Here is a 12,285-nt window from a genome sequence, read left to right as displayed (position 1 = left end):
GAGTAGTTTTCTGTAAAGATCACAGGCTTGTACTAATAGGGGAATGTTTAATTGCAAAGGCTAGCACTGCTAATGTTAGAGCTTGAGCTCTTGAAGCTCCGCCCTCTTCTCCGGGAGCAACAGCTCATTTGCATTTAAAGCAACATACTCAAATACAGCGTGTTTTGGCTCACACCCTAAAAGTGGCAATTTTAACAAGCTGTAAAAATTTATCTGTGGGGTATACTGAGCTAAAACTTCACATATACGCTCTGGGGACATCAGAGATTTATTTTACATCTTGTAAAAGGGAAAGGGAAGTGGTGTGTGGCCAAGCATGGTGACCTATACTCAGAATTTGTGCTCTGCATTTAACCCATCCAAGTGTACACTCAGTAGTGAACATACACCCGGAGCAGTGGGCAGCCAATGCTGCAGCGCCCGGGGAAAAAGTGGCATAATAGGTCTCCTTTAAATCAAGATATACATTTATGTGATAAGGAAAATGGCATCAAGACTTTTTTTAAATAAATAAATTAAAATCTCATCATCTTTCAGTGAGGTAATAATCTTGTTTTCCTTTTGAATTCAGTTTATTTTTCTGACCCCATTGGCAGATATTTTTTCTTGTTACTAAGCATAAACATTTGCAAAAACCTGTAGCATACAACAGAGCACAATGCGTGAAGTACAGTATCCCACAATGCAATGCGCTCACCTTGACCGTCCATTTCCAGTGTGATGAATGAACCAGAAGTAACGCCAGCTTATTAATATCTCCTGCTTGACTCATTTTTAACCAGACCGACAAAAGATGGTTTTGCATTTAAAAAAGCATTAAAATACAAAATAAAAGGCACTCTTTTAATAAAATTCACAAACTATTGAGGTAATTTAGAAAGCTGCTGATTCAAATGTTTATCACTGCACAATTCAGACTACTATATGTGTTTTTTTAATAGTTAGTATGCCGTATATACTTCAGAGTATATATACAGTAAGCAAGCTAACATACCAAAACATTGCAAAAGGGAGTTTGTTTGAGTCCAGCTTCATTAAATGAATAAAGGTTTATGAGGATATGCTGATCTGAGATCAGAAACCTGCTGCTGGATTTAGAGAGGTTGAGCTGTAAAAGGCCTTAGTAACAGGATGAACAAACCTGCCGCCATTCATTTGATTTGAGTCACTTGCTTTTGTAAAAGCAAAAAAATAATGTGAGATGAAACAAATGATGAAACTGTCTGTGATGTCTGGATATAGATTTGACCTGGTTAAGAGCTGTTGAATCATCCACACACTCTGATGTGAAATTCCCCATAACTCACATCACAAATACAGCAGAGACCTCCATACCAACTCAAACTCTTCTCCTCGCTTCTCTCAAGAGCTGCTCTCCACGTTCGTTTTATTGCTCTGTTCTCTTACTACACAATGAATAGTTATCCTTTTTTTACTTCTCCTAGGGAATTTTAGGAGAAACATCTGAGACAAGGCTGATTTGTAAATTATGCAAATAAAATACATTTTAAAATGCTTAATATTAACATAATTTGACTTTTAATATTGCAGTATATCAAAGTTTTTACATTGCAATAATCAAAATTGTCATATAATTACATTTGAGTAATTTTAAAATAAATTACATAAAATGATTATAATTTAATACATTCATTAAATGAATACATTTTTATTTTTAACTAAATGTACTTTTTTATTGTACTTTATCTTATTGTATTATTGTAAGTAAAATTCAAATCAAAATTCAATTTAATACAACTTTTGTACTTTATAACTGAACTTTCTCATCAAATGATGTGAGCTGCTCCATGTTCATTTTATACTCTATAACATTTTTTTGTGTCTTTTTTTTATTTCTCCTGGGGAATTTTAAGAGAAACATCTGAGAAGAGACTATGATACTCAGTTAAGTCTCCTGAGCAACCTTTGAGCTCTTCCTCACATGTGACACCTGTCCGTAAGAAGGAGATCTCCTCAGTGTCTCAGTTGTTTATTTGATTGATTTTCTTAGATAAATCAGAAAAAATTGAATTTTCATTACTGCAATGTGAAAAACATTTATATATATAGCTTAAATTATAAAATACACAAATTTGAAATGAATTCAATTTATTTTGATTTGATTTTTTTGAATTATTAATAAAATAAAATACCAAACAAAACATAAAATGACATTCATTTTTATAATTTAAACATTTGTTTCAGTTACAAATTAGCCTTGATGTTTCTCCTAAAATTCCTCAGGAGAAATAAAAATATTTAAAAACAAAAAAGTTTATACTTAAAACAAGACAAAAAATCTGCCGATGGGGTAAGAACATTTAACTTCATTCAAAGGGAAAATAAGTTTCATCTTTCTTACCCCATTGCCATTATTAAGTATAAACTCACTTGAATTTGACAGATTTTTCAGAAACTAAACTTTACATTTTAAGTTACTTTGCTTCTCAAATAAATATATCTTGATTTAAGAATGTATTCATACTTGTAATGGAAAACAATACAAAAATACTTGAAGTTGAGAGCAAATGGAGACAAACAGCTCTAAACTGAACTCATTAGTTAAATATTGCAACGTTGTATCAGAAGTTTCTCTCGGAGCACCTGACAGACTGTGGCGAGTTCTTCCGCTGTACCTGAAGCGATGGCCGTGCTGTGAGAGTCCAGGCGTCTCCTCCTCCACTCTGCACCGATGCTGGAGTCAGATTCATAAATGGTCTGCAGCATAACTGGAGCTTCAGTGGCCCAGCGTCCTCTGCTCCGGTCCTGTCCTATGCAGAGTCCTTAGGGTTTCTCTGTCTGTTCCTCTAGCCGTCCCTGCTGGGTTTCATCAGGTAGATGAGCGAGGAGATGTCACAACCTGCCTCTCAACCTCTGCACAGGAAACTGAAGCAGCTCTGTCTCACGTTTTCTCTCTCTGTTACTCTTCCTAACCGCGCTGTCTCTCTCGCTCTCTCTCTCTCTCTCTCTCTCTCTCTCTCAGGTGCCAAGAATAGCAGCAGGACCAGCCCAGGACAGAAATAGGCCGGGCCAGACCAGGGGAGTAGAGCAGCGGCCAGACGCTCAAAATAGCAACACAAAAACACAGCTGTCTGCCTTCATCTCTTCCCTGCGCTCTCTCTTTCTCCTTTCATTTATCTCTGCATGGGTGAATCGCACGAACAAACCACCAGCTTCAGTTTCACCACAAAACCAAAGGAAAGAAATACCAATCTAGGTCTTAGGGAAAGAAAATGAAGCCTGAAAGGCGTTGGGATATTGTTTTCATGACCATTAAGCACATTTAACACTAAATTCTCAAGACTGTGAAAACAATCTTCTTTGCTGCTTAATTTCTGTTGCACAAAGCAAACATTAATTTACTTTAAAAAGAAAAGAAAAAAACTTATTAAATCATTATTGAAAAATTGACTGATTAAAATTTAAATAAAAATATGAATGTAATTTTACTTTTTGTAATGTATAATTGACCATTTTAACAATTGACAATTTTTTATAATTTACTTTATCAAAATTAAATAAATTCAGTTAACAATTTTGTTAAAGTCATTGGCTATATCACAGTTTTCACATTTCAGCAAATTCTCATTCTCATTATTGTAGTTTATTTTAAACTTACTTAAATTAAATTAAGTAATTAATTAATTTTAAAAACAAAAATATTAATGTAACTTTAGTGCTGGAAATATTTTTATTTACTTCAAAAAGAAAAAAAATCTTATTTTTAACATTATTGTCCAATTACTTAAATTACTTTAAATTAAATTTTAAATGCAAAATATGAATGTAATTTTAATGCTAAAAATAGCATTTTCCTTTACTTCAACAAGAAAAATCATTTTATTTTCATTATTGTAAAATTACTAAAATTACAATATAAATATTAATATACTTTTACTTTTTGTATTGTATTTCATTTTAATGTAATTAAAGAAAAAGTGAATTAAATTCAGTACAAATGTTGTGCTTAATAATTGAAGCAGTATATCAAAGTTTATCACAATGAATTAATGAAAATGATCATTTGTGAAGAAATGTGTGTTTATGTGTGTGTGGTGCATTTTGCATTGCGACAGTAATGTCAATAAACAAAAAGTATAATTACATTTGTTTATTGATATTTTACATTTATTCAATTCAAATTATTTCTTTTAATTTTGTCATTTTAAAATAAATTACCATTGAGTGAAAAAGATTTGTCATTGCTGCAAAGCAAAATACATATACTGCTTCGATTTAAAGTATAATTTAAATTTAAATGTAAATCTAATGAAATAAAAGTAATGCACAAATTACATCATTGTTTCTAATATAAATTGGGTCTTAAAATATAGTTCATTTAATGTCTTTCCTTTGATCTCTGGGTAAAATACAATCCAGACATGTTTCTTGAGTGTCCTCCTCCTCCTCCTCCTCTGACCCGTTGAATCTCTCTCTGAGTTTCTCTGTGTTGTTGTTGTGGACAGTCTTTCTGTCACTGTGTGTGTTTTTTCTGTTTGATCTTTGCTGTTATCTGCTTTCAGACGCTCTGTCTCGTCTCATCTTCACCTGTTTCTCTCAGCGGTTTAATCTCAGTAAAAGCATTAGCAGAACACAGATTTGGACACGATCTGTTGACATTAAGCAGTGCGCTTCCTGTTTCCCAAAGCTTCCTCAGTAAACAAACAAACAACAACAGGACGCTCAGACTAAAATCTGATGGATTTGATGGATTTCCTATGAAAACATGAAATTGTGGTGGAACATATGTTATGAGTATAAATCTCTCATCTGAGCACAAAGTGAGTCTTTAATATCTTTGAAAAAAAGTACTTTTATTTTTGTCAGCTTTTAGCATTACTCCAGCATTATGTTATTTAAAATAATAATAATAATAATTTAACATTTCTGTAATACAAAAAAACGCATTCTTGTTACTGCAATGCTAAACATTTTCATTTACTTCAACAAGAAAAAATCGCATTATTGCAATTCATGATTAAAAATTAAACATATTGATGTAATTTTGCAGTGCATTTATTATTTCAATAATTAATCATTTTAATCACACAAAAAAACATTCATATATATATATTTTTATTAATTATTATTATTATTATTTATTTTATTTTTCTTATTTTCCCATCTTGTTTCATTTATGGTGTTCCTGGTCAAAAATGACCAGCCTACAAAAAATAGCTTATAAATTTCTCATAATTATTGAATATTAGAGTCAATCTTTTTATCAACTTGTTTTCTGTCAGTTAGTACAGTGCACAACCTGTGCTAATTAAAAGAAAACAAGCTGATTGAAACCAAAATGTGTTAATAATATAGCATAATAAGAGATTTACAATTAATTTTTAAAAAACTGGTTGTGTTTGACAGATTTTCAACACAGCATGTTTACATATATTAAATATAAACATGCTGTGCTGAAAAAAAAAAAAAAAAAAAAATATATATATATATATATATATATATATATATATGTGTGTGTGTGTGTGTGTGTGTGTATGTATATATATCAAATATATATCATTCTCTCCTGATGCCCCTTTGAATCTCTTTCCCAGTTTCTCCCTCTTCACAAAACTTCAAATCTGATTTCATGGATTCTTTAAACAACATCATGAAAACACCGTTAAGGGCCCTGCGGGGAAAACACCTGACAATCAGCCAGTCCAGAAGAAAAATAGCACGTAAAACACTGCTTAATGACGTGGAATACCCTCAGGCCTGCCGAATGAATTAGGAAACGGAGGAAATCTTTTTGTAATCCAGAAAAAGCACAATTCCCAGGAGCGAGACATTCCTAATGTGTGACAGAGATGAAGTTCCTCTGTGGCCACAAATGCCATCGCAGCTCTGTTTTCCCAAGCAGTTTTAGTGCAGTTTGCTAAATCACTCGGCACCTTAGCAACCAACCAGCACACCCTAGCAACCGCATGTCAAAACAAGCAACACTTTAGCATTGCGCCTGTGAATTTTTCTCGGACAAACACCGCTTTCTTGTGAAAATAAAAGCATTTATTGACTTTCTAGTTAATAAGTGCATGCTCTTGATAATATAGTACATCAGTGTTACTGATTGCTTAATTCTTGAACACACACACACACACACACACAGACCTATCACTTTCCTGGTCTTCCTCTCCAGACAAAACAATGGCAGTGTTGTAAAATAGGTCATCTGCACAGGTCGGTGACAGAGAAACAGACACTCCCAAGGTAAAAGGGGACAGATAAAAATAACCACGCCAGCAAAACAGCCTGTTCTATCTATAAAGACCAGAGCGTGTTTGGAGCAGAATACAAGTGTACTGAAAACTGCATCATGCACAGTATGCACTATAATCAGTTTGAATGCTTGATGTGTTACTCTGGCATTATCTACTCTATTTGTGTAGATAGGAGTATATTTCAGACCTAAAATACGTGGAACTATGCATTATGTAATGATAAACATTTCAAACAGCAGCTACATTGTTGTCACATGACGTCACTGCATTACTTGTTTAAACCAAGGAATGGTAGCACATAATTACCTCTAATATAACAAAAAAAAAATCCTATTTTGCCTTTTTGATTATTGCATTTTGGCAGTCTAACCAATTCAGACACGCTAGATGGAGTCCATCTACATATCACACCTCATGACACACATACAAGGAATCAGACAGGACATGCATAACACACAAAAAATACACACATGCTCATGAACACATGCGGGGTTCATTTGCAACAGTGCCTTCTTGAGGCTAAAATACACAAGTGCATGCGACTTTTATATAGAGCAGGTGGAGATATGATGCAAAACAGATGTGTGTGCTTGAGCTACTGTTCAAAAGGGGTCATTTTTTAAAGAAATTAATACTTTTGTTAATCAAGAATGCATTAAATTGATCAAAAGTGACATTCAGCAGCATTCAGCAGCACAACGGTTGTCAACACTGATAATCAGAAATGTTTCTTGAGCAGCAAATCAGCATATTATAATGATTTCTGAAGGATCATGCGACACTGAAGACTGGAGTAATGATGCTGACAATTCAGCTTTATGTGACAAGAATAAATTACAGTTTAACATATATACTATTATACATATATACCATAATACTATTTCACAGTATCTCTGTGAAACACACTTTTAAACTTTAGTGTGTACATGTATATATTAGAATGTGAGGTTTGCTTGTTTATGTGTGTATATGTGTGTTTTGTAAGTCAGACTGTGTGGTGTGTGTGTGTGTGTGTGTGTGTGTGTGTGTTTTACCGTGTAATAGATTGTAAGGGAAGCTACATGCATACATCAGTGTGTGAGGAATGTTACTGGTCTCCACCCTGAGAGCTTCAAGGATGGATGAGCCAATATGAAGCTGAAGTTTTCAGTGATGACATCACTCAAACAATCACACCATCTGCGTCACTCAACACACACTCATGAACTTGTTTCAAAACCTCTCAGACGAGACTGTCACACAATACACTGACTACAATATCAGCTGATTCACATTGCATTCTTTGTGTTTCTTCAAAATTATTAATAAAAAAAATAGTTAAAAATATTAAATAACAACTTCAATCATTTGTTAATCAACTTCAATCTAACTTATCATTATATGATCAGATGTACACCATGTCAGAGAGAATCTGTCAGTTTGGGTCTCCCTAAAGCAGCCAAAGCATGTCTAAAGTGAGCCAACAAGCTATCATTGAGACATTCAGACCAGGTTTGTGTGTGAGAGGTCAAAAGGTTAGTACCTGCATCCAGCGGTGAGCTTATTATGAAGCCAGCCAATGATGAAGAGTGTACAGCATCGTGTGAGTCCTTTAACAGCAACAGCAACATAAACACAAAACACACTGACTGTTAAAGTCATTTAGAGATGCGAAATAAACTATCCAAACAGTTGATAAAAACATCACAATAATCCACAAGTAATCCACACCAGTCCAGTCCATCAATTAACATTTTGTACACTTCCTCCAGTGAAAAAGTCCATCTCCTGTTGTTTCTCACATCAGAATTAAAGCTGTTTTGAACTGTTTTGGCTTGTAAACGCTGCTTGATCTGTGCAGATTTCTCTCCTGATACAGACAACTTTTTCAAAACACATTAATGATGGATTTGTTTCTTACAAACATGCAGCTTTTTGCTTCTCAAGACATGTTGATTATTGCAATGTTTCATTCTGACGGCACCCATTCACTGCAGAGGATCCATTGGTGAGCAAGTGATGCAATGCTACATTTCTCCAAATCTGATGAACAAACTAACTCTTTTACATTTGGCTGATTTTTGGCTGAACTACTCCTTTAAGACAAGACACTACAGGCAAAAACATCTCTTGGGCTATTTGGCTTTTTATAATATGCTGTTTCAGTCTAGTGGAAAGACTTCCAATATACTCATTTAAATGTTTATTTTATTACATGTATTTCATGTTATATTTATTTCATGTTATTTACTAATGTTATTTAATGTTTAAATATCCATTTCAGCAGCAGTTACATACACCAAAATAAGACATGTTCACAAGTCTCTGAGGTCAAGTCCAAGTCAAGTCTCAAGTCTTTGTTCTATTTTTAATTTTACAAATTAGAAATGAAAAGGTGTCCATCTATTAATTGTCAGATAAAATGCTGCACATTTCAAAATTTAAATATGTCAAACAACAAAACTACATTTTAAAACAAACCCCAATTAATCAAATGAATTACACAAATGAAATAAATCTCATATAAACAAACTAAGGCTTTGTCTGTGCTCTTTTTCAATTTAAAATTAGAGGCAACCACTGTATTTTAAACACAACACAATCCAAACAAAGAGGCTGCATGCATCCAGCATGAGCAGTTTTTAATCTAAATTAGATTGTATAATTTCGAAATTTGAAGCAAAAACAAAATGGTCTGACTTTAGTTTTGTGAAACTATTCTACATAAAACATCTGTACGAAACAAAACAGCAGCCAGGCGAGTAGCCCCAGAGTGCACCCTGGTTAAGGCGGGGCGAAACGTGTCCCTCCACCCACCCCCAATTTCATTGGTTTATAATACAGCAGAGCTTATTGGTGCAGATGTTTGAGCATGAGCATACGCTGTTTGGCTGTACTACAGAAATATTAAGTGCTAACAACAATGATTTCAGTTATAATGAATTAGCAAATGTGTGTTTTTTTTTAGTTTTTTTTTTTATGACGAATTAAGATTAAGTTCCTGTCAAACGCTTGGTAGCGGCATCTCTGAGTACTTCGTTCAGGCAGAACAGAGCTGTATTATATGAGCGGCTCACGAATTAAGTCTGGGGAACAAATTCTTAATTCGTGGCCATGATATAGTCCTACCTATGCTATAGCACATTAAATGAAGGCAGATATTATTGCACTTTTCACAGAAGGCTACACGAACACTATTCCTACCTACACGAAGGCTATTCCATTGAGCAGTTTTAGCTGGGCGATGTTGATAAAAATGATCCACTATTTGAGATTTAGCTGTTTTGTAATCAGAATCAGAATGAGCTTAATTTCCAGATATGTTTACACATACGAGGAATTTGTTTTAGTGACAGAAGCTCCACAGTGCAACAGAATGACAGCAACAAGACAAGACACACATATACAACATAGACAATGTACAAAACACAATATATAATATACAGTTATGATATGTGATATGTCATATGATATGAAGTAATTATTCTAAATTATCGTCATTTGCGTATAAAATCCCAATTTAGTGCCTGCTTATCCTCAAGGAAATATGAATGAAGCGCTTATTCAGCCTGAAGAACCAGGAGTTTATTTGTAAACAATGACTTCATCTGACTAAAATTACCATGGTTACTAATTAGATAATAATTAAGATAGGCCTATGATACTAGTTAGCACATAATATTTCTGTAATATGGCCAAATCAATTACAAAATCGTACACAAAGGAATGCGCATGCTCGGGTCTACACCAATAAGATTTGCCATGTTATAAACCAATGTAATTGGGGGTGGGCGGAGCGACACGTTTCGCCCCGCCCCAATGTGTCGCCCCGCCCCAATCGTCCAGACTGCATTCTGGAGTACTTGAGACAGGCTGAATTAATGCAGATTCACTCTCTGCCAGCAATTAAACGTCAATTAAACATTGTTTACTTGGTTGCGCTGTAAACAAAGAAGCGCTGCGGTTATGAACACTACTTTAATATGCATTATATGGAGGCAAGATGAAAAGAAAATACCATCTAAACTTTTTTAAGACAGCCAGTTTCCCTCAGAGATACATTAATATAAACTCCTATACCAAATGACTTGTGTTTTTTAGGAGTCTCACGAATCACGAGTTCAAGTCTCGAGTCTTTATTGTGCGACTCGAATCCAAGTCGCAGACTCCAGTTTCCATCTCTGACCAAAATACTATAGGTTTTTACAGAGGGATTTCTACATATATCATTTACAGGATTTTATAAAACATTTTATTCCTAAAAACATGGTGAATTTTATTTTATTTTTTATTTTTTATTTTTTTATGGCTGTTGACAGTATTTTCTGATATGAGTGATAAAAGGAGATGTACAAAATCCATTCTGTAAACACCTTTGACTCTAATGTCAACAAAATGAAACGAGAATTTTGCTCTAATGTTCAGATTTCTGTTCTAGAAATGTATGCATATTTGTGCATATTTAATTAGATTATGCATCATTTTCATACTTATTAATGTTTGCAATTTTTACTGATATTTTGATATTTTAGCAGTTAGTTTTCATAATTGTTTCATAACCCTTATAAATAGACCTGTTGATGTAACCTGTTGATCCCCGTTGCTATGCAGTTCAGAAATGCATGCATGTTATATGCACAGCAATCAACTGAGATGCACTGGAGAAACATTTTCTGTGAGGCGTCCTCTGTGTGTGTGTGTGTGTGTGTGTGTGTGTGTGTTGCTGCTGTCAGGTCTATTTATAGCTCAGTGATGTGCCCCCCATGCGTCCTATGAGCAAACGATGCAGTATATATTCTCTACCTGTTACCAAGAGCTCCAAGTCCACCTTTTTTTAAAGACGAAAACCACAAAAAAATATTCTAATGTATTTAGATTTGCATTATAATTAGTGTTACATTTTACTATTATAACTGACTAACCTGTATAAAAAGCCATTATGCTAAATTTACTAAAGAACTGTTCTAATTAATACCATAATTGCATGCATGCATAGTACAGCGCAATGTCACATAAAATACATGACCCTTATTTTACACAAAAGCAATTCTCTGCTTCAAGTCGGTGCAATAATTATTATGTTTAATAATTAACAGTGCACTCGCTCACTTGCTCACTCATTCTATCTATCTATCTATCTATCTATCTATGAGACATGCTCTCACCTGAAGGAGTGTTTCTCTGTTCCCGCTCGTTTGTAGGATGCAGCGATAGAAAGGACGGCGATCACACACTCATTCATAAAAATGCACAGCGGATCTTCAGCGCGCGCGCGCTCGCGAGCACGGCAGCTAGACGCGAGATCTAAAAATAGCGCGACAGAAGAGATGCAGCAGAATAACCCACACTGACTGTTCCTCACATCACTATACTGCCTTATATTTGCTACTCAAGACATGCTGACAGGGTAAAGAACATAACGCAATGACTGTGACATGACCTTATACATCATAACCACATTTAAGCATTCTGAGACTAAAGCAAATTTTATTTTGCTTTATTGTCATTTCATTTAGACTATCAGGATCACCTAAAGTTTAATTGTTGGGAAAAAGATAGATAGATATATAGACAGACAGACAGACAGATAGATAGGTAGATAGATAGATAGATAGATAGATAGATAGATAGATAGATAGATAGATAGATAGATAGATAGATAGACAGACAGACAGACAGACAGACAGACAGATAGACAGATAGACAGATAGATAGATAGATAGATAGATAGATAGATAGATAGATAGATAGATAGATAGATAGATAGATAGATAGATAGATAGGCCTATAGATTGTTTTTTGACTACATTTTTTAAACATGCATTTAAATATAAATATTAATACTGAATTAGAATGTTAAAGAAATGATGACTTTTATAAATATTAATATAAATGTTATAATAAAATATTGCTGTCAGGAAAAACTGCTTTTCTTAATTATACAGGAACATTCTCGTTATCATATTCATTCAAATGCAAAAATAATATACAAGTTAGCTTGTATAATCCATAAATCATGGAAAGGAAATAAATTAAGTGGGTATTAGAGCATTTAGTACATTTTACCATTTTAATGCATTCCGTT

General features: G+C 33.9%; 1 protein-coding gene across 1 annotated transcript in view; it reads right to left on the bottom strand.

Annotated features, from left to right (window-relative positions):
* LOC306847483 (histone deacetylase 9-B-like) overlaps positions 1-2,964 on the bottom strand; it is a gene marked incomplete at its 3' end in the record, with an annotated part of 30,966 nt that extends 28,002 nt beyond the window's left edge. The window contains exon 1 of the mRNA XM_079381425.1: positions 2,637-2,964. Within this exon, the coding sequence (XP_079237551.1) occupies positions 2,637-2,727 (91 nt within the window). The 5' untranslated portion in view covers positions 2,728-2,964. The remainder of the gene's footprint in view (positions 1-2,636) is intronic.
* Between the last annotated feature and the right edge of the window lie 9,321 nt (positions 2,965-12,285).

The sequence above is a fragment of the Barbus barbus genome (genome assembly GCF_936440315.1).
Source record: "Barbus barbus genome assembly, chromosome: 27".
Taxonomy (NCBI): domain Eukaryota; kingdom Metazoa; phylum Chordata; class Actinopteri; order Cypriniformes; family Cyprinidae; genus Barbus; species Barbus barbus.
This window is presented reverse-complemented; position numbering and strand designations above follow the sequence as displayed.